General features: G+C 37.5%; 3 protein-coding genes across 3 annotated transcripts; 1 reads left to right on the forward strand and 2 right to left on the reverse strand.

Moving 5' to 3' along the window:
- The first annotated feature begins 2,823 nt into the window (after nt 1–2,823).
- Nucleotides 2,824–9,549, forward strand: LOC125201031. Its single transcript, XM_048098906.1, is given in 13 exon segments — nt 2,824–3,531; nt 4,464–4,545; nt 4,662–4,765; nt 5,564–5,687; nt 5,689–5,813; nt 6,504–6,627; nt 7,021–7,101; nt 7,264–7,362; nt 7,443–7,628; nt 8,326–8,460; nt 8,670–8,735; nt 8,826–8,957; nt 9,145–9,549. Coding segments are annotated over 13 exon segments (1,515 nt in total). The 5' UTR covers nt 2,824–3,490; the 3' UTR covers nt 9,361–9,549.
- A 62-nt stretch (nt 9,550–9,611) lies between these two features.
- Nucleotides 9,612–13,200, reverse strand: LOC125201034 (myb family transcription factor PHL7-like). Its single transcript, XM_048098908.1, has 7 exons — nt 12,941–13,200; nt 11,944–12,174; nt 11,321–11,397; nt 11,182–11,224; nt 10,994–11,051; nt 10,708–10,777; nt 9,612–10,360 (listed from the first exon to the last, which is right to left on the reverse strand). The coding sequence occupies exons 2-7, from the start codon at nt 12,071–12,073 to the stop codon at nt 9,821–9,823; spliced, it is 918 nt and encodes a 305-aa protein (XP_047954865.1). The 5' UTR covers nt 12,074–12,174; nt 12,941–13,200; the 3' UTR covers nt 9,612–9,820.
- A 6,543-nt stretch (nt 13,201–19,743) lies between these two features.
- LOC125201033 (protein PHR1-LIKE 3-like) lies at nt 19,744–22,709 on the reverse strand. Its single transcript, XM_048098907.1, has 6 exons — nt 22,311–22,709; nt 21,240–21,316; nt 21,066–21,120; nt 20,632–20,701; nt 20,484–20,553; nt 19,744–20,391 (listed from the first exon to the last, which is right to left on the reverse strand). The coding sequence occupies exons 1-6, from the start codon at nt 22,504–22,506 to the stop codon at nt 19,918–19,920; spliced, it is 942 nt and encodes a 313-aa protein (XP_047954864.1). The 5' UTR covers nt 22,507–22,709; the 3' UTR covers nt 19,744–19,917.
- Nucleotides 22,710–23,351: the final 642 nt, after the last annotated feature.

Raw genomic sequence — 23,351 nt, forward strand, 5'->3', positions numbered from 1 at the left:
TGCTTTAAATGCATTTAGTTTCAATATTAGATATAATTACTTTGTTGGAATATTTATAAATCAATTTCAATATTTAATACTATAATTAAATACTACAATTAAATGGCTGGCGGTGGGACCCAGAATTTGTTACTGAGTCAGGTGCTTTTCATCTTTTACCGAGGGTAATTGCCTCCTGTATAGCTTTCTCATTTTTCTCAAATTCTTCATGGCAAATTTTCACTTTTATTTTGCGCAATTTCGTCTCTGTCTTCCTGTATTTTTGGACCACCGGCTCTGTCCGCTGACCCACCTTAAAACATAAATTTAACAAAATTTTCAAATTAAATTTAATACGTATAACTAAATTAAATTTAGTATGTACTCACTCAATATCTATTGATTTAAAATATTTTATTCAATTTTCAACATAGTCAATTTTGAATTGGATAATATATATCCAATTTTTCTTCCAGAATAGCCTAGCACCTGTATAGCACTTGTATACCACTTTTTCTCTCTCTTCGAAATTATTAAATCTCAATAATTAATAGTAATTCTAATTTAGTCCTGGTTACATTTGTCAACTATTTAACTATCATGCCTTATAGGAGTAATAATTAAATAGGATTTAAAGTGAATTTTCTTTATGATAGTCTCAAACGAAATATTTTCTCTTAAAACTGTCATGCCTCTAACTCCTCTAGTAATCAAACAGGAGTACAACCTGTGAAGTGTCACATATAAATAAAGATCACCAAATTACTATAGTTACAAAAGGTAACATTTATAAAATATTCTGTAACATTTGAAAAGATAGCATTTATTAAATCTTCTGTAACATTTTGGACTATGGTGTGGTTCTCTCATAATTTGGTATGTTATATATTTGTTTACAATGTAAAATGATAAAAAGTAGAAAATTGCCAAATTGTGTCGTCCGCCAATCTTGATAGTAGGGGCAGTTTGTATAACTCACGTCAACCAATACATCATTAATATTCTACTCATGAAAAATATTAGTATTAGTTTATATGAGCCACAATTAATCGTATAAGAAAAAATATTTTCTTTTATAGTGGTCTCAGACAAACATTTTCTCGTTAAATATTTCTCTAACTCTTTTCATTTAACTATAAAATATAATTAGGCCAAGTTAATGACAAAATGAGTCTGAGCTTGGACTTATCATCGAGCTAATTACCGATAAATCAAGTCATGATTTGACATTTGTTTGAACAACAACTTATGTTAGGTGATCTCTTTGTAATTTACATATAAATCTCCAATCATGCATTTTTTTTTTCATTATTTTCAATTTGATGTGAATATTGAAAATTTATCGTTATTCAAAAGTTCTCAAATTTTTTAAGAGAGAAATTTAAAAAAAAGAAAAAATAAACGAGAATGGGTCAACCGTCAACGATGTAAGCCACAAAGAACGCTTAAACTAATTTTTACCGCCAGAAGAGACGAGAAATTTCTTCTCTGGCAATACATACGGCGGAGGGTTAGAGCCTGGCGATGATCGCCGGAATCTGCCGTCTACTTCTCAAGGATCTCTCTCTGTTAGTCGATCGGTTGTGTGTATCAGTTTATTTATCAGTGTTGTGAGTGAGTTACGACTACTATTCGATTCGCAGCAATGTGGGGATACACAAAGAAAAAGAGAGATTTTGAAATAATTGCAATTACTTATCCTATCAATCAATGGATCTGGAATGCGATCATTCAATTGGATGAACAAATTATCTCAGTGTTGCTTTCACTTGAGATTTAATTTTGCAGAATTTGGAACACTCAGCAACGGCATGAGTTCCGCTGATTAAAACAATTTCTTCTGCACTCAGACGTGAATCGCATTGTAGTTGTAAGGCTAATCAATTTCCAGTCGTTGATTATTGTGTATTGATATATAGCCTTTTAATTAGCAACAGAGAAAATCTCTGGGTTGGTTTTAGGGAATTTAATCTCAATTGTGATGAGATTGAAATAATGAAATTTAATTATTATGTACAGTGGCAGTGATGAAATACCTCTCCAGCTTGCTCATCTGTCCCCTTCACTGCAGAAAAAAAAGGGTGTGGTGTTGTAGCAAGGGTTGCTCACACTTACAAATCACCTTCAATTGAATTGACTTCGCAATCTCCACTTTGCTTTACGTCAAGGGAAACTGCATGCCCCTTCACTACCCACAATCATTGCTACTATTTCAAAAATATAAAGGTACGTTGCAATGTGTATTTAATACTTGGAAATTAGTAAAGCTACACACACTTAAATCAACTCTATATTAAAGTATGTTTGCCACTTTGTCTTTACTTTTGTTTTTACATGCTCAGCCTCAAATGATTGGGATCATTAGGCAAGATATTAGTAAAGGAATGACAATAGTGATTGCATGTGGTGATGGAAATGATTCCTTTCGGCACTGGGAACAAATTGTTTAAGACAACTAATTAAACTCCTAACTAATTGATCAACTTTCAATTTTAATTCTTTGGAATTCCACTCTGTCTCTATAGATCTCGCTCTGTCAAATCCAAATTTTCAAACTAAAAAAGTTAGAAATGCTACTCAACAAGTTAGTTGTAACGTTAAAAATCCTGTTTTTAAACATAATTACTCCATTTTTTTGTAGCTAATTGTATAATCTGAGCTATATACATAAATTAAAAGATACGAAGAGAATTGATTTAATGTAGGTCGTTATTAATTATTTTTTATAGTAGCATATTTGATGAGAGAGAAAAAAAGGCTCAAGTTTTGAAGGTTTAAAAAATTGCAATTCTATGAGATAAAACACATGATGTGATGCTGTTTAAGGTTGGTAATGGAAATTGTGGTTCTTAGGTGTATCATCGTTACTTTTTGCACCATCGTCTCCGCTCTTAGGTGAATTTTTCAATCTCATATGTCAGCCGCTCTGTTTCTTTTTCTTTGACCGTAATCTCAACCTCTCTCTCTTTCGCCTTTTCTCTATCATACTTAATACACCAACTAACGTTTTCATAATTTAACACGGCACAAAGATAAAGCCCTTTTCTCCCCTCTTCCTTTTTTCAAAATTTCACTTCGCAAGCTGCAGAATTTTGTTTGGGCTTGGGTTCCTGCTCTCTAGATCGACCCCTTGGGTTTCCCCTTTCGCCGCTCTCTCACGGGGAATTTAGCTTCCAAGATCTGTTTTTTACCCATTCTAGCATGTGATTCAGATAGAACAGGAGCTCAGCAGTGTAAGAAGTTGGAGTTTTAGGCATTGAAATTGTAATCGTCCGTTGATTTAAGTTTGGTTTTGCTGCAAGATTTGGATACTGCGGTCTAAAACTTGCTTATGTTGGTGGGTTTGCTGCTATTAAACTTAGAGAGTTGCCGGATTTGGGTTTTTTTGATACAAGGATACTTGAGGAGATCAGCTCCCCAACTACGCAGATTTCACGTGTAGCTGCTTATGCCATGGGTGGAATATGAATCTCTTTAATTGGGATTGACTGCTTGAGTTGCTCTGCTCAAGATGATCGACCAATTTATTAATTTTGTCATTAGGCCACCTAGGTATGTGTCCTTGAAGCTCATTCACTTTTTCCCTCTATTTTCTTTTCTTTTCCTGTACTTCCACTTCCATTTTACTAGCATAATGAAGATCTATTTTGACCATTGGGTTTCTGTAGTGTATAAAAAGAACAGTGGGCATGGCAATTAGGCAAGGCCATAGGACTGATTCTGTAGACAAGATTACTGATTGCTTGTGCACTTGTGTTAAACCTGAAGTACATCCTAGGATCAGTTTATTTTGGGCCTCAGTTTGACTTCTGATGCACCACCAACTCATACTTTGTTGTCACTTCATATGGATGAATTAGTTGTCCATTCACCTATTGTGATTGTTTCACAGTTTTACTTGTCCTTGAACATACTAATTCTGTTATTGGTTGATAGTGGAAATTTTGATTTCAAATTCGGAATAACCTTAATCAGGAAATTCTTTGCTGCACATGCATACTTTCCGTTACGTTTAAACGTTTAGGGTTCAACCGTTTGGGTTTTTTCCTGGATGAGCCTTTACAAATGGTCATCTGGAATGCAGCTGCAAAATAGCTTACATTTGAGAGTATATTATGTCACTCGCATGTCTCCAGTTTTTATTTTTCCTATTACCTGTGAACTTGTGCAAACTAAGCTATTATGCCCTCAGACTTGATAGAAGATATGCTGAATTCTACGATGCATCTGTGCTTGCTAGCAAGTTCTGTCCCTAAGTTTCAGGCAGCTACACTTTTATCACGGTGTTCTCCCAAGTACTTTTGGCAGTAATTGCAATTAAAATCTTCCAAACCTAAAGCATGATTAATAGTTTAGCAGTTTAGTTTTTGAGATTTTTCAAATTTCCTTAACTTGTATCAGTGTATGAAATATCTATATCCACATATGAGCAAGTTGCTACTGTTATTATGTTAATTTACTACCTCCACTTGCTATGTAAACAGGGCTGATTACAACCCAGATCAATATCTATGGGAAAAGGAATTTACTCTCGCAGGAAGAAAGTACAAGAGAGAAGATGTGGAGGCAAGTATGGGCATCAGTTACCAAAATCTTCTCTCATGCACTGAATTGATGATTTTTTGTTTTGCATTTCTCAATCTGATCGTACATAGTATCTGAAAGTTTAGTTAACTTTGCAGCTTAGTAATGAAAGGGGTCATACCTTAAGATGTAGCCATTACTCTCCTTCACAAGTCCCAGATGATTCACCTCTCCCTTGTGTTATATATTGCCACGGAAACAGGTAACTATCTTCTTTTGGGAAGTTGATTGTGTCAGGTGGTGTTTCTGCATATTTAGGAATTGGTTTCTTTCCTCACTATCAGCTGAGGACCAATATGAATTTAGTTGTGTTTGAGGATAAGATAGTGTGAGAGATCTATTCAATAGTAGGGTATATCAAATCTTCACTTATCAATGTCTTGCTTCTTTTAAGCAATCATAACGTTCTATAACATAACCACTTTACTTATTAGGAATGAGTTACGATTAAAATCAATATAACAACTTCCAAACTGCTTTCATCCCTGAAACAGCCAAAAATTCACAAGGCTTTGCCGCAATTTGCTATTTGGCCATGTGGTTGAAGTTATCAATGTAGCCATGACTCCGACAATTAAGTGCCATCTTGGCCAATTTCTTACACTGGAAAATCAGCTGCTAATGCCAAAGGCCATGGAAGATGTGTGTGCATGCATGGACACAAACATGTTTCACTTTAAGGGAATAGGGTGTTTTATTAGTTCTATACTTGGTGAAGTGCACCATCTTCCACATCATTGCATGTGTCAGAAAATTTTGGCTAGCCTAGCAAACTGGGCAAAATTTCACATTCCAAATTATGTCTAAATATGACAATTTGAAAGACTTCACTAAAAATTTTAGGCTTCTTCCATGTCACTGCAAGTGCAAATGTCTCCCGACTATTTAGTTAACCGACCAAACAAAAATTGAAGATATTTTATGGGGACTGGAGAATGCAGAACGAGAGATTTCATACATGAAGTGGTGAAAACTTATTAGTTTTTTTCTTGTAATGCAGTGGATGTCGGGCAGATGCAAATGAAGCAGCTGTAGTTCTTCTGCCTTCAAATATCACAGTGTTCACCCTTGATTTCTCAGGTTCTGGCTTGTCTGATGGAGATTATGTTAGTCTTGGTTGGCAAGATTAAGTAAAAGTTCCTACCTTAATTTCAGAAAAATGACCTCAAGGTTGTGATATCATATTTGAGGAGCAATGAGAAAGTATCTCGCATTGGCCTTTGGGGAAGATCAATGGGTGCAGTAACAAGGTTGGTTATTGATTTTCTCACTGCCTCATCAAACCCCTATCTTTCTCATGTTTGTACTTGTTTCCACCGGGTTTCAAGTTCCCATTTCAAAAGTGGCACGTCTGGTGCACAAAATATGTTATTCTGATGATCTCAAGTTTTTTCTAGATTCATTAGTTTCTTTGTTCTCCAGAATAATGTAACTGTTTAGGATAGACTGATTTGGGTCTTTACTACTCCCTCCGTCCCACAAGAATATGCACTCTTTCCTTTTTAGTCCGTCCCACAAGAATATGCACTTTCTAATTTTGGTAACTCTTTTCTCTCTAATGAGGTGGGACCCATTCTCCACTAACAATACTTTAATTATTTTTTCTATCTACCTCTCTCTTACTTTACCAATTTTGCATTAAAACCCGTGCCAAACCCAAAGTGCATATTCTTTGGGGACGGAGGGAGTAGAAAATAAAGGAGCATACCTCTGTTTAGCTTGTTTTTTTTTGCTTTTTAAATCTTGATCTCGACTTCTGATCATCGGCTCAGCTTGATGTTTTTTTGAACTAGATTTGTTTTAGGAATTGCTTTGGTCAGATAACTCTGTCATGATTTTTGTTTTCTATTCAGATATTCAATTCTTACCCGATTGCTTTTGAGATGCACTTAACAGATACTACTTCTTACCTGTATAACCTTTCATCAAATGTTCTGTAGCCTTCTTTATGGAGCAGAAGACCCTTCCATAGCTGGAATGGTGCTGGACAGTGCCTTCTCTAATTTGTTCAATCTGATGCTGGAACTTGCAGATGTGTACAAAATCCGACTTCCCAAATTCACAGTATGGACTTTTCTGTCAACATTGTTTGCCATTAGCGGCCTCACTGCATGTCTCTGTATGTAGTGTGTCAGGAAGTTTGGTCTTTTGCTTTTATCCTTTATATTACCTTGACAATTCAGATTCTTCCAGTTCAAACTTCTCTATTGTATGGTATAGTATATTAGTTTGTGTAGTAACAGACAACTCCTGTAATTCATTGTCGTAGGAGTTAGCAAAACCATACATCACTATCCAAGGCTATTTTTACACAACCAGGACAGTCTAACTGACCACCTCTGTTAGAGGCAGTTTTAGCTATGTAAAGTTCTGAAATTTTGCAAATGATATGTAAGATTGGTAATATTGATACTACTTGACTAATAATACCACCTTGTCTCCCCATGCCAAATACAGGTTAAAATGGGTCTTCAATACATGCGAAGAGTAATACAGAAGAAGGCCAAATTCGATATCACCCGGCTTGATTGCATACAGGTCTTTATTTATCTTTAGGAGTAAAGAGAGTGTCAATTTTGGTCCTATCCTTCTTATTCCATGCTCTCCAAGAAATCTAGTTTTTATAAAACTATTCTCTTGCAGTATTTACTGTGATATGTGGGGAGCTCTGATAGTAGTTTATATTATCCAAACTGGCAGGTTGCTCCCAAGACATTTATTCCTGCTTTGTTTGGGCATGCAAAAGATGACAAATTTATTCAACCTCAGCATTCTGATGCTATCTTTAATTTGTATGCGGTGCGGGCACATTCTCTAGATCTTGATCTTTTTTGGATATTCTTTAACATTCTATGTAGTAAGTTTTTGGTTCTTTACAGGGGGATAAAAATATTATCAAATTCGACGGCGACCACAACTCATCGCGGCCTCAATTTTATTATGATTCTGTGTCTATTTTTTTCTATAACGTCCTCCATCCTCCTCCACCTCCATCTTCATATTCAACAAAGATTGAGAAATACTATGATCTGGGAGATGTTAAAGGTGGTACTGGTGTGGAAGAGGTAGCTCCTGCTGTACATATACTCTTGGATTTATTTCTTTCATATAGTTCATGCCAATTTTGTGCTAAAACTTGAGAAATTAATGTTCTCACCCATGTTTTCGAAAGGATATGGAAGACTTTTTGTTACGATATGGACAATTATAAAAAAATGCTATGCTGAAGCTCTGAATATGTATGTGGTGGTGGTGTGGGTGTGTTTGTGTATACAAATCTGTATAATTGTTTGTACTTCTGTGTGATCCCTTGCATTATGAAGTTGCAGATTCCTTTATTACAATGTTCTCTAAATGCCCCACATATTAAAAGGTCAGTGATTGCTTTAAGCCTGTGACAAGTATATATTTAACGGGGAACTGATGAGATGACAGACTAATGTGCATGAATTTGGACCTCAAGTTTGCAGCTGCGTGAACATAGTTTTTGTGGCTTGTGAATCTATTGCTGAGTTCATTCTACTATGTACTATGTATAATCGAGACTACAAACAAGCTTACTGATTATGACCTGATAATTGATAAACTAGTTTCACTCTTTACAAATATTTGTTGCCAGTTATATGCTATCTGTAGTGTTATAGTGTACAACTTGGTAACTAACACGTTCTTGTATATCTTGCTTCAATGGCCACTACACTCTGTGCTTTCCTTGGATGCTGGTCTCTTGGATGTGCTGATTTAACTGTTTTCTTTTTACAGAATATCTTATATGAGATAATAGCCGGGCTTCAAAATGTTAGTGCTGATGCACCTAGTTCTTCTGCTGTACCTCATAACCTTTCATCTACAAAATCTGTGGGGGAATTACTCTCTGACATAGCACCTGTCTGTAATGTATAGCTCTCTCTTCATTCAAGTTTTCTGTCTTTGGAGTTTTAGAAGTGTAAACACATCATAATCACAGTTGACACGCACAATAAAAACTCTGTTCAGATATTCATTTTTCTTATCCATTCATCACGCTCCGGACCTTGTATAGATTTACGTAAATTTCTGCTACAATATAAAAAGCTGCATTTTCAATATTATGATAATCATTGCAGGAGGCTTTGGCTTCTGAAGAAGCTGAACTCAAGATTCTCAGCAGTAGTAGCACACCACCTCAAGAGGTACTTGCATCTGAACCTGCTTCAAGTGAAGCATCATTACACTTTTAGCTATTTCTCAGAATCTAACTCTCTTGAATATCAATTTGTTAGGACAAGCAAACCGGCCAAAACGAAGAGTGTTGCTCCTACACGAGTTCAAATAGAGAAAGTTGGGGAAGATGCTCGTTCCTGGGCAGTGATGATCTGCCTTCTATGGAGACAAGCATCAGCAACTCCGATCAGGTGTCTTTTCATACCTCTCTATGCATTTTCACAACACCGAAAATACTGGCACTTTTGAGCTGCATTTTTTGCAATATCTCCTATTACTCTCTCATTCGAGTTTTTAGCTGAGTTCGGTTCAATTTTACTTGGTAGCTCCGTTTCTCCATTTTAGCTGACAGTGACCACCCTTTACTTCAATTTACAGACAACTATAAAGGTCCTTGCCACGCCTCTTCGAAATTCAGAACAAAATACGTTGGGGTCTCCAAAGGATGACACAAAGAAGAAGAAAAAGAACAAAGCTAGCTCAAGCACAAAGAAGTCGAAACGGGAGAAATTTGAAAAGCTGGAGGCTTTGAGCCAGCGCATTCGTCTTTGCATCTTGAAGAGAGTTAATCATCGGAGAAACTGCTCGACTTGACTAACCCTCATTGTATTAGAGTAGGATGTTGCTCTCTTAGTCTTCCCATCTTCTTCTGCTTTATAAACTCAAGGAAAAGCCCAAGTTTGATATGTTGTTAGGAGGCTACCCACTTTGACCATATTTCATACTGCTTTTACTACCATTTTAACCACTCACTTTCTATTAACATCATATTTGTTCTGCAAATTGAGTTCAGCTTCATTATTTCCATACTGAAAATGGATAATAAACAACATTTAACAGAAAAATGAAGATTAAATGAACACTCTCAACCACTTAGAATCAAAGTTTCAAGTGTGTAGTCAAATTGACACATCTAAACCTAACTCTCTGCTTACAATCTAAATACTAGCGTGGTTCATAATGCAGTTATATGAATATTACACTATTAGACACTAGAGATACATGGTGACAACTGACAACTAAAGCCGAGTAATATGTAATTCGTTCAAACGAATCACATATTACCAGAGAGCTTTTCCAATTGGTTTTCATTGCCAATGGGTAGTCCGGATGAATGATCAAACTGCCCACTTGTTAAGAAGAGGGGATGCTGCTGTTGGTATGGAGAGTTCAAGCTCGACTCCAGTATTGAATGGGAGATGGTCATTTCTTGCTTGGTGAACTCCACATCACTGCTCCCGCGTTTCCTCTTCACAGGTCTCCCATTAGGGCCCTCCTCGACTGGTGAAGTTCCATGACAGCCAGAATCAGGGGTCTGAGGCTCGTGATGAGAGGACAAGGATTCATCCAGAGAAAAACTCTTTGCAGAAGCATGTTCATTGGCAGGCTCCACAAAAGGCGATTCAGATGTTGGAGGCGGGGTTGTGGGATCAGTTTTGTTATCAGATTCTGGGCAAACATCATCTGTCTGAGGAGCGGAGGCCCCTGATCCAGGCGCTTCTGAAAGAACTCCACTGATGCGCTGCTGTTCTTCAATAATTTTTTTTAAGTACTTTCCTTGGGCTTCGATGCGTAACTGTAGCTGTCTTTGCACCTGTACGAACCATTAGAAGTCACATCAATGAACAATTTTTCACAGCCAACATAGCTAGTAGCATTCCAAAAGACTTCGTAAATGTTCCCTGCCTTCCCATGGTCTCATATGCTAAAATAAAATAGATTGAATTCAAATGAAGAACTGCTGTGTCTACATCTCAACATATTTCGAATGAATTTCTAACAGTTCAGTGCTGTAACTAGTCATCCGAATCCAGATTTATCCAAAGAGAATCTTTGTTCATGAATTAAGACAACTTTCAAGGGGTTTAGAAATGTGAGTTATCAAGATATCTCCCATATAAACAAATTAGCAAAAAGTTACAAAAAATTCATAGAATATACCTCTAATTGCTCATGCAGTCGCTTTTGGACCTCCATTTGCAGTTTGAGCGCTTCAGTTATTTGCATTCCACTACAAGCAAAAACAAATGTGTAAGTGAGTACTTTCTAATCATAATAGTAGTACTAAAGTAGCATCGGGATGATAGCAATAGAGCGTCCAGTTAATCAACATATGAGAAAAAAAAATCAATGAATTACGAGTCCTCTAATAGTATAATATAGTCTTGAAAATTAAGACATTGTCCAAGTGGAGAATGACAAAGATAAGAAAGTGGATTATACTCACGATGAACCATCTAAACCGGGAAGCATGTCGCCTGATTCTTTCTTATCAGCTTTTTTCCCTAATTCCAAATCACGTAAAAACTTATCACTACTGGCATGCCAAAAATTCTCAAAATATGAAGTTTTTAATAACTAAAATGACAATGAACTAAGAGCTAGAGTATAGCATAGAGAACCACATTAACCTACCATCAGAAGAAGAATCTGGAAGATACTTAGCCAGCCGGTACTTCTGTATCAGACAATAAATGTTAGTTAAACTGTGAATGAGTCATATATATCAGACACCAGAACAATGAAAGTTTAAAGAATTCCATGGCATGGATACCTGCAAGTGGCTTTTTACATGATAAATTGTTAGCCCTTGAACTCCCATAACTCTGAGAACACCTTTAGGAGTAGCTCCTGAAGACAATAATATTTAATAAAACATGAGAACTTTTCCTACATGAATGAACACTGATATAGGCTTTTTACATTAAATTCCTAGAATTCATTATTAATACAACACTGCAGAAAAATTCAGTTTTTCCTAGAGAATTACGCAAGGTAAACAAATTCAATGTTTTCTTGTATCAGGACAAGAGTAAACAAGAAACGGATGCTTCATGCATAACACTCAGTGCTACATGTTTCCCAAATTTTTAACATACTTATGGCCAACAAACCTTGTGTGCACTCAATTGGACTGGCAAACTAAGCATTGTGTTTTATCCACCACAAGCTCAAATCGGAACTTTACGTAAGTAAACCATGGCAAATAACTGTGAATAAGCAATGCTACCTTTTAAATGAATGAGCAAAAGCTAAAAGAACAATTTTCTGTGTTCTAATATCTCCAACCTTCACTACATCTTTTAAGTTGTCAAAAGTACTTATTACTTTTTCTTTCCTTCCTGTTTGCTGTTGGAATTAATGTGAAACTAATGTTACCAAGTAACAAGAACTCACGATCTGGGCCGCCAAGCTGCGCTACAGCATCAACAAACCGTTCATGAAGCTCGTGTGTCCAACGGAGCCGCTGCTTAGAGGCCAAATTTTGATTATTGCTCCCACTGTTAGATCCACTGATAGGATCCATTGTGCAATCAACACAGTCTAACAGCGGACTTCAAACAATTGGATTGCTGTAAACTAAGTTTCAACTAGGAACACCCTTGCGCTGATACATATCTGATTAACCTATCGCAGGAAACAGACGACGAAGTCAATATGAGGAGTACAACTGAACAAGTGCATCAATCTTAAGATAGAAATTGACAATATGATGAAGACAAACACTAAAGAATATACACATATAATACAAATTCCTTGTTTATCATTAGTTGGAAAGTAGTGCAAAACCACCCACTACTCCTTTTTCCGAGTAACAAACAAGCAGTATATGAGAAAAAAATAAGCGAAGCCAATCTACATCAGCCACAGAGAAAACAGAGAGGATATATATTTCAAGTGCCTAGTTACTATGACCTTTAATGAAGCAGTTGATATTGGTTGGTGACCTGAAACATACCATCCACACAAAGTGATGGACCAGAAACCAGGAGAAAGAGACAAAATTACACAAAAAGAGGAAGCACTGCGGTAAATTGCACTATCTAATTCCATTAAATCCGAAGAATCTCTCCGAAAGCATGAAATATAGCACATTCAAATAGCAGATGCAACGGAAGGGCTCCCAAATTTATTGGAAAGCCGTCGTTGAAGAAAAAAATCAACAAATTTCAACTGCTTTGTTAAGTAAACTTACCAGCTCATTTTAACGAACCACAAATTACCGAATTATGGCAAAAATATACATAATCAGAAATCGACACATTTAAAAAAAATCAAATGCTGGAGATAAATTGAAAAGGAGTTGACCACGATAAGGTGTAATCAATCCGAGGAAAGCAAGTGCGGAATTCAAACAGGAAAAACACAAAAGAGGCAGAGGTGAAATTAATACCCAGATCTGCGAAATTCAAAGCAGCGATCCACCAATTATTTCAGGAACGCCGATTCGATGCAACCATGCTATAATCCGGGCTCCTAATTGGAAGCTCAGGAACCCAAACTCCACGGGAAAAGTGAAATTGAGCGGACAATGATAGGTTATTCAATACGGTGAAATTGGAAGCTGTGGAATTAATGGAGACTGGAATTGCAGAGCAGTGAGCTGAAATATGAGCGTTGAAGAAAGGGCTCTGAATTCAGGAAATGAAATTTACAATTTTTTTTTTATTGTAAATATATCACTTATATAACATGGAAATTATTTACGTTGATATCGTAATTTAAAACATTTTATGCTAAATAGATTTTCGAGTCGAAATTATTAACTACATATGTTTGAGTTGTTTTTCTTATTATAGTAATTGAGGAATTATTGTTAATTTTTAGTTAATATAGTTTTATTTGGTTAACTTTCATCATTAAGATTTTGTGTTAATTTAATTTGAAGTTTTTACAGTCATTTATTCTTCTACACTTCAATTAAAAATAATAATAGTACCACACTCACGTATTCCCATAAGACATCTTCCAAAATTTACATTACACTTTAAACTGCAAACATAATACGAGTATAACTAATTAACTACTATATCTATTTCATTAGGTAAAAGATTTTACAAAAATGAAGTACGTTGTAGGGACATTAATACTATCCACCTACAGTGGAACAGAGAAAGTATACCAAAGAGTATAGAAAAAACACGGTCTCTATATACCATCGAAAATATAAATCAATGTATACCAATAATATGATACTTTCACGAATATCAATAATAAGATTTTCACAAAACTATATTAAGAGAATCAATCAATAAAAGTATTAAAATTGCCTGATTTTTTCCAATTATTTTATCAATATTGATGAGATTTGGGCATATTGTAAAGAAGGAAAAACATGGACCTAGAAGAAATCCAAGAAACATAATTAATTTTGGGTATCTTCGAATCTCGTTAATAGCTTCTAAAACGATGCTTAACAAACTAGAAACAAAGAGTAAAACACAAAAAAAGTAAACTTGTAATACGGAAAATTAAATTAAATCAAATAAAATTGAAAACACCAATATGACACCCATTTTAATTTTTTACTATGCCAAAAATTGACACTAAATATGGTCAAATAAAATCAGAAGTAGTAAGAAGACATTTGTGGGGGCCCGGCCCGAGGACCACAAACCATCCAATCAAAATCATAAAAAGAGACTGTTCTTCCAACGTGGGTCGTCCATTTTTAGACACATATTCAATTCAACCAATCAATGATCACCTGCCAATTATGTTCTTTTATTTTTATTTTTATAATTACAATCTTCGTAAGTGTTATGCTACTCGTAGATTTTCACTTATACACGTATATCAAATGTTTATATTATTAGAGCATTTACAATAAGAATAGGCCAGTCATAGGCCAGCTATTCTCTCTTTGTCACGTTATCAGCACTAAAAATTCATCTGCCACATCATCATTTTACTCAAATAGGCTAGCCTTTAGGTCAGCCATAAAAATAGTTTGCACAATAAAAATAATTCAAAAACAACTACATTTACGGAATTAAATTTACGATTAAATTATGGAATTAAATTAACGAGACATATACGGAAAAATTCATTCATTTCATTAAAAAAAAGGTACATAGATAGAAAAAAATACATAATTTTCTTTAAAAAAAATAAATGGGCTTCCACACACGAGCCCCGCCAATCTCTACTCCTCGTCGTCGCCGCCGTCGTCCTCGTCGCTGCCACCCGGGGTATCCGATGCCCGCGTCTGAACCCCCCACCAGTGCCCTCGAGGCATCCAAATCCACCTGCATGTTCTCGAGCATCGAGTGGAGAAACTTCTTCTCCGTGGGGTCAGTTGCGGTCTTCCACTCTTGGAAGACCTTGTACATCCGTTCCTCCGTTTTTGCACGCGAGTATAGGTGTACACGTGTGGGGGGTGCCGAGATGACCTCCTGGGGAAATAGGGGGGATCCTTCCCTCGCTGCCCGTTGCGCCCGCTTTTGGCCAACCGGGCGAGGGCGACGAGTAAAGGATGGAGGGACGGAAACTCCTCAAGCATCCGGGGAGGTCGTGGGATCAGCCGTTGCTGCCGCCGTAGTCGCCGGAATAGTTCAACCTCTCGTTTCTTCAACCACCCAAAGATCGCACCCTCGCCCGGAACTTCTCGGAGTCCTTCAACAACACATAATTCCCTTTAAGGTGAACTCCTTATACTTCCCAAGCAAGGGGAACCGACTCTCCGCTATCCTCCGGGCGTCCTCCTCATTCTGCCCACTAGTCAGCTGGCGGAGGGCGTTGGCGTACAACCCCGAAAATCGGCCGACCGCGGTCCTGATGCGTTCCCACCCCTTCCGGCACTCCTCCCCGCTGTAGTCCTTTCCGTGCGGGCAGTTCCTCCTATAGGCCGCTCTAATCTTCGCCCACATATTGACGACCCGCTGGTTGTTCGCAACCAGCGGATCGTCCGCAAACCGACAACCACGCCTTGGCCACGTCGGCATACTCATCATCCGTCCACTTCCTCCGCGTTGGGGTGTCGTGAACAGTGGGCTGCGACGACTCGCCGACCACCTTGCCCTTCCCCTTGGTCTTCTTCTTCTTCAGCGCGGCCCGACCCGCTGGAACGGGAGTGTCCGGCTCCCCGAGATCGATCCCCATCTCATGCAATGACAAAGGTCATCGCCAGTGAACTGCGTCTCCACTGGGGTCGACGTGTGAGACGAAGCCGTCAAAAAATCAAGAGAGGGACGATAGACCGTGTCCCCCCCCGGCGGTGACCCCTGCATCCCGGGATGCATACCTGGCCGCATCCTCCCCGCCATACCGGCATCATCCCCATCATCTCTTGTGCCGCATCTCCGGGGCATACCTCCCCACCCCCGGCGTTGTCCGCCGCCGCTGGCCTGCCCCGGCATCCCCCACGGCATCCTCCCCCGGTTCCCCCCCGCATCCCTCCTCGCGCTCCAGCCAACATCCCCATCAACTCAAGGCCAAGGGACGTTAAACCCTCGGGCCCATCTCGCCCGCCCATTTGGCCCCATCCAGATCCCATGGGTACGTGGGAGTCTGAGATCCGTTCCTCGTCGCCGGACTGGACTCGTTGTTGTTGTCCATCGCTCGATATTGCTCTTGTACAGAAAATTTAGAGAGAGAAAAAACTCGTTAAAACAAGTGGTGCAAATGAAAATGAAACTAAAATCGCGTATATATAGGTTTTCAAAAAAAATTTTTAAAAAAAAACGAAAATTTGCGCTGGCCGATCGGCTCGCCACAATGGCGGCCAGCGCATCGGCCAGCGCCCTCAAATCGGCTAGCCCACGCCGATTTTTTCGCCGATTCGCGGCTGGCCGTTTCCAATAGTTCGGCTAGCCGACCGGCTAGCGACGCGAATCGGCTAGCCAGTGGGCTAGCCGTTATTGTGGATGCTCTTATACTAGCTCCTGCTCTAAAATGTCCACATTCTTGAATAACATAAGATTTTAAATGACATTATTTAATAAAATAATTAGAGAAAAAATTTAGTTAAATATTTAATAAAGAGAAAAGAAAAAGAGATTTATTTCCAAATATAGAAGATGACCATCTTAAGTGAAACAAACAAAAAAAAGAAAAGAAAAATGAGCATTTTGAATGAGACGGAAAGAATACATAAAATAATTATCCAAATAAAACTTTATCGGGTAAGACAAAGAAAATCATTAGTATGTAGAGTACTCCTACATAGTCTTGCTCGGGCTTTGCCCACTTCTATTGCCATGAAAAGATATACTCCTACCAATGGGTCGCAGCACAGTTGGCAGCACGGAGTTGTGGTGACCATGAGGTCACGAGTTCAAACCCGCCACTTGCTGGGAGACTTTCGGCCTTAATCCGCACGTCCGGTCGAACATGATTAGTCGAATTCGTTGGGTATACCTGTGGTTAAAAACCCAAAAAAAAAAAAGATATACTCGTGCTTTAATTTTGGTAGGAAAATTATGTATAATATGAAAGCTAAAAAAAACCTAAGTAAGACTTTATAAAAGTGAGACTCTACAGTATTGAGTCAAAGGAAAATTTTACTCCCTCCGTCCCACATTTGGAGTCACTTATTGTTATGACTTGGATTTTAAGAAAGAGTTAAAGTGTGTAATAAATGAAGTGAGATGGTGGAGTGTGTAATAAATGAAGTGAGATGGTAGAGTGTGTAATAAATGAAGTGAGATGGTGGAGTTGGTTGAAAGTGGGTCCCTTTTGACTTTTGATTTTTGTTTTGATTTATTTTAATGTAGATAATGACATTTTTATGTAATTTTGTTGAAGAATGGGGTAAAATTGTATGACCAAATATGGAAAATTCTAAAAGTGACTCTTAAATTGGGACGGACTTTTATGGCAAAAAGTGACTCTTAATATGGGACGGAGGGAGTACTTGTTACACTCGCATTCTACTCCCTTTGTCCCAGCTCAAGTGATTGATTTTTTTAGCCGTTGTTTTATGAAGATGATAATGAATAATTAAAGTTGAGAAAAAGTAAAATAAGAGAGAGAATAATATAGAAGAGAGTGGTATCTATATTATTCTCTTACTTCTTTACTTTTTCTCCACTCTAACTATTTATTATCATTTTCCCCAAATATGTGTCAATCACTTGAAATGGAACGGAGGGGTATTATATTTTGTACTAATAGAAGTTGAGATCAACGTTCTACTAATTCTTCTCCTTAATTTTGTTCATATTTTTAAATTTGTATCGAGTCAAAGGAAGACTTTAACTCGGTGGAGGGAGAGAGTAGAAGAAAAGAAAGATATGTTGGGCGAATAACACTAAACGTGGGCGTGGCAAGGAAAATGCTGACCGGAAAAGGCCAAAGCGCATTAGAGAAGATGACAAAAACAACGACGCTGACCGGCCCGCGGAATCTTCTAGATTATATTCCGGGCTGGGGGGCCTTTCTTTCATTCTAACCTATCACTTTTCTCCTTTATTTTATTCGTTTCCGTTTCTACAAAATTATTTTTATCGTCAATTCCACTCAATTTCTGACTTTGTTCATATCAAACTCACGATAGATTGCCGTCCAATTATCTTTTTCCATCTGTGTTATTTTATCTTCTCAGGTTTTATTTTATACATCAAAATTACAAGCTTCATTAAACTTACATCCACAATGCGGAGTAGTATTATTTAATTTGACGACATGTATCACTATTTATAGGAAAAAAAAAAATCAGAAATGGGTGATTTTTAAAATGAGACATGCCAGTAGATTAATTTTTTCCGAATCTACTACTCCATTATGAATATGTGTAGTTTATATAACTAATAATCAAATCTTGGATTGGGTAAAGCAAAATTTAATAGCATTAATTCATCTGTTCCATAATAATGCAAGCATTTCTCTTTAGTACGGAGATTAAAAAAAATTGTGTTAAGTGAATAAAGTAAAGGAATAATAAAGTAGGAAAGGAGAAAATGTAGAGAAATGGATAGAGAATAAAGTAATAGAGAGTAAAGTAACTGAGAAAAAATGGGTTGATTTTTACTAAAAAGGATAAATGACTCCACTATTATGGAATATATACCAAAATGACAAAATGACTCTACTACTATGAAACGGAGTGAGTATTATTCTTTGCAATTTGTGTCTCATTTAAAATAACTACTAGCGGTACTTTTCTTTTTGATTTGTCATAACTAATACTCCCTCCGTTCTTTGTTAATAGAGACATTTCTTTTCGACACGAGATTCAAGAATAGTGTGTTAAATGGAAGGTGAATAAAGTAAGAGAGAATACAGTAAATGAGATGAATTACTTTTTGTTAAAAATAAAAATGACTTAACTATCTTAAAACTTATCAATATACTATGAAAATGACACTATTAACATGGAGCAGCGGAGGAAATAATTAGTTTGAGTTTTTGAAATAATTTCTCTCTAATTTAGTACTACTCCCAAGTACTCCGTACTCAATAATTCCAATACAAAATACTTTGCCATTAATGACAGATCATGTTTAGCTTATCCCCATTTATTTAGTGCCGGCATATTACTATTTCTGTGGTGCAGGCCTGCGTTCCCTATGTACTGTCTTTCCCTCACTCAAACACAACATAATCCACTGGGCTCAGTTGCATCTCCCAATAAGAAAGATAAAAAGGGACCTCTGTGATCTCATTTTAAAAAGATTTTCTTTTTGTTAAAAAAAAAAAGATTTCCCCCTTCGAAATAAAAGGGAGGAAAAAATTAATTAATTATTGAGATTGAGAGTATACAGCATGACCAAATTTAAAATAAAATTATTAGACAAGGAATCAATCAAAATAATTGTATAGCGAGCAAAAATATGCTTCCTCTATTCCATCAAAAGTCTCCTTTTATTTTCACACAAATGGAGAAAATTACATTTTATATCTTGAAAAAGATTTATAATTTATATGCGATTACTCTATTTACATCAATTTGTTGCTCTTTGAATTGTTTTAAGTTTTATCTAAATTTTAGTAAAGAAAGTTTTTATGCAGTCCTTTTTTTCAAAAGAACGTGGATTTTGTGGGATTGGCAGAGTAGAAAATAAGTTTTCCGTCTATAATTAAAGGTTATCTTTTTTAACATTTTGATTCATTCATAAAAATTAATCTTTTATTATTTGTGATAATATGAACATTAAATTTCTATCTCCTATTTATTCATCTTCAACTGAGTATTTAATATTCATCGAATAAATACTTGAGAAAATTCAACTGAAAGGTGCAACTAAGATAAGTAAATAAAAAGGAGAATCAAAGGCTTAAATTAAGAGGAAAGTGGTCTGTTCTTGATGAGAAATACATCTTCAGTTTTGATTTACATGTTGAGATGAGTTAGACCTACTAAGCTTCAGCCATTTCCCAATAAACAAGCAATTCAAAGTCAAATGGCAACACCACCTAATTAGAACAGTTTTATACACCACATCCTGCAATTCCATGTGAACCAACTCTTACCATCTGTAAATCAGGTGCATACCCGTCCGATTCGCCTCCCCATACGAACGAGTTATTTGTCGAATCCACGTTCAGCAACGCCCGCTTTCCCTGGGGAGGCGACCCTTCCGGAGGCAGCCCAACAGGACTCTCGTGGGAAGTCAGGCAGCTTTCGGTGGAGCAATCACCGCGCTGCTGCTGATGGAGATTGGGGGTCAATTCCACAGTGCCAGGGACTCCCAGCTCGTCTGCGGACTGCGAAGGATATGATGATACGTGTGGGTTCTGGGAGACATTAGGCGACGCCTTTGCTCCTTTCCCTTGATACCCATCTCCATCGTCGTTTGTCACTGTTGTTCCAAGAATCTGATCGGCCAGCATCTTGCAAGCTCTTTCGAGCATGGCCAAGTATCTTCTCTCAGCTTCTTGACGGATCTGCAAATGCTTTTCAGCCTGCAACGCGTTTTTATATAATAAAGTTAAAGCCAGACATGACCAGAGTATTGTATACCGCTGAAATTTTCACTATTTAATAACGAGCTTACTTCGACTTGCAAATGCAGTTTGCTCTGAACTTCCATTTGCGCTCTTAACGCCTCCTTCACTGCGTAACCCCTGTCATATCGTCCAATCATTGATATAGCTTCTAGACTTTGGGCAGCGTTGAATTGAAATTCTACAATTCAAACTTACTCATTAATGTCGGATGCCTGTAAGTCTTGGGGAGAGATGCTGGCACGAGGGCTGTCCAAAAGGTACGCACCTGCATGTCTCACCATTTGGAAAACGAACAGTTAAATTATTTTTGCGAATACGGGATGTTCTTGCTTAAAACCTAGCCAATTCCAAATGTACTATGAAAATAGTCAACAAGGCAAGTTATTTTGATACAACAAATGTTTCAATTACTATCCCTCATCTCCCTCGTTGAGTAAAGTTCAGAACTTGTATGGGTGTGTTGAGTCATTATAGGATTGCTTTCATTCTCTTCAACGTAATAGGCTCTCTAATCTTTTACAGAAGGCATCAAGGCTACTAGGATGTTAACTAGATAGAGCGAAGAGATAAAATCAAGTTCAGTTCATAGCTCATTGATAGTGAAGATAGCTTAAGGTAACTGGACCTACCATCTTTCGAAGCCTCACCAAGTTCCTTCCCAGACTGCTTTCCTAATCTGTATTTCTGCAAGGAAGTATGAAATATGATGTCAAACCAGTTGGAATAGTATGGAAGAAAACAAGCTTGATGGACATACAAACAAATGAATTGGCTAATCGGGGGAAAAAGGTATGAAAGAAAACCTGGAGATGACTCTTTAAGTGAAACAAAGTCAAGCCCTTAACACCCATTGTACGCATTATAGCCTTAGGAGTGGCCTCTGCAAAAAAAGAGCCAAGCTGAGTCTTTAAAAGTCAAAGCTCCAACAGGAAGAAACTTAGTCAAAATCTGCAAAGCCTATACAAAACACAGCATTGAGTTGCCTTAAAACTGGTCCCACCGACATTCATGAAATGGATGTAAGAAATATAAATCAAACACTTGCAAGATTTGGCAAAATGCCTTGGAAATAATGGCTTACACGAAAGGGAATGTATTGTTTTGTGTACCCTATTTTCGAGTTCTATATGCAAAATTTTATTGTGAGCTTAGTAAGGTGCTCTATCAGTTCTACGCTGTGTCAGGAAAGGAACCGATCCTCCCCTACAAACACACAGCACACCTAACTATCTATCACGGATTTAAAGGTAGAAAAACTGATACACGAGCAACGATCAGTTTTCCCGATGAAGATTGTTCTTTTCGTTGTGTGGGGGATATGCTAGAATTCATACTCTGGAACAAGCTGAACTACAGCTAGATAACTACTCCACTTATCAGTATCTCTGCCCATACATCGTAGCAATTATCTGTGAGTTGTTGATAGAGAACAGTCGAGGAATCCTTCATCAGTGGTTGTGAATGACTGATTTTTTCAATCTTTTCGACCTTAGTTGGTAGGAGCAAGTCAGAAAGATTGAGAAATAGAACCATCTATATAACTGACTTAACAAACATAAATGAGCTACTCCAACCAACCAAAAACTAAACATATTTATACCATACAGAGTAAATCATGTTAAACAGTTATGCATAAAATCAATTAACCAATTTTTGCAACGCCACATTCTTCCTAATCCGAAACTCAATCTCATATTAGCCCTAATTATCCAACTACCAACAAACTCAATCCACAGATTCAAGCATTCACCACTAAAAAAGGCACACATCACAAATCATCCCCAAATTTCCGGTAACCGTACAAACGGCCAACCAATCAAATAAAATAAAGTCAAAAAGTAGGTAATTAAAAAGGGGGGAAAAGGAATGCTGACTGCCGGCGCCACCAAGCTGCGTGACGGCGTCGACGAAGCGCTCGTGGAGGTCGGCGGTCCAGCGGAGGCGGGGCTTGGGGTCGGAGGTGAGGACGAGGCAGGGGTCGGCGGCGGCGCGTTGACCGTAGGCGGCGTTGATGTTTTCCTGGGCGAGCAAGGAGGAGGAGTCGCAGGGCTGAATCAACCTGGGAAACATCGGGGCGAAGGGGAAGGGGAAAAAAAGAGATCTTGCAAATTGCAGATTGATTAATGTAGGAGTAGTAAACAATGTGGGGTTTGGTTTTGGTGTATTGGAATAGTATATGCAACTTTATTTTTGTTGTACAGCAGAAAGTGATGGAAGTGGGAAAAGATTTGACTGCTCACAAGGTGAAATTGGCTTCTAAGAGAGAGAAAGAGAAACAATAATTGTAAACAATGGACAGATTGGCACCACCACTGTATCTATCCCTGTGGGAGACTACTTTTGTAATAAGACATGGGAATTTTGATTTCCTTCTCATCTCTGATTATCCATGAATTTAATTTCCAACTCATGTATAATGATTAGTGATGCAACCTTCTATTTACATCGATTTGGAATTCATTTCAGGTGCAAACCATTTAACCATTTAAAGTAAGACACGCATCATTTAATACTTTAATAATTACATGGGAAGTCAATCATAGTCAAATCAGTTGGTTTTGTGATGCCGGCAATCTCAAAGATGGAGACGGAAAGTGATGGAGTACTATTCAGTAATTAACATGTACCAAGACGTGTTAATTATGATTTTATTTCTTATGAGGAAAGAATAGTGGTTGATTTGAAGAATATAATATGAGAGAAATCATTATTGCATTACTCCATTTCTTATGGAGCAGCACTCCCTCCGTCCCGGCTAAGATGACACATTGCTTAGCCGACACGGGGTTTTAGGAGTTATTGGTTAAAGTGTTTAATTGAAGAGAGAGAAGATGGGTGTAAGTATTAGAGTAGAGAGATAAAGAAAGATAGATATTTTAATAGGAGTGAGAAAAAGTGGTTGAGTGTATTAATTG

The sequence above is a fragment of the Salvia hispanica genome, chromosome 1 (genome assembly GCF_023119035.1).
Source record: "Salvia hispanica cultivar TCC Black 2014 chromosome 1, UniMelb_Shisp_WGS_1.0, whole genome shotgun sequence".
Lineage (NCBI taxonomy): Eukaryota > Viridiplantae > Streptophyta > Magnoliopsida > Lamiales > Lamiaceae > Salvia > Salvia hispanica.

Excerpts from the sequence above, each read along its gene's own strand:
- LOC125201034 (XM_048098908.1), bottom strand. The coding sequence starts at position 12,073 with ATGGATCCTATCAGTGGATCTAACAGTGGGAGCAATAATCAAAATTTG. Across the intron at positions 11,052-11,181 it reads TCCAGATTCTTCTTCTGATG|GGAAAAAAGCTGATAAGAAA; the intron begins GTAGGTTAATGT and ends ATTTGGAATTAG. Across the intron at positions 10,778-10,993 it reads CCCGGTTTAGATGGTTCATC|TGGAATGCAAATAACTGAAG; the intron begins GTGAGTATAATC and ends TTTTGCTTGTAG.
- LOC125201033 (XM_048098907.1), bottom strand. The coding sequence starts at position 22,506 with ATGTTTCCCAGGTTGATTCAGCCCTGCGACTCCTCCTCCTTGCTCGCC. Across the intron at positions 20,554-20,631 it reads CAGGCATCCGACATTAATGA|GGGTTACGCAGTGAAGGAGG; the intron begins GTAAGTTTGAAT and ends ACGATATGACAG. Across the intron at positions 20,392-20,483 it reads AACTGCATTTGCAAGTCGAA|GCTGAAAAGCATTTGCAGAT; the intron begins GTAAGCTCGTTA and ends AACGCGTTGCAG.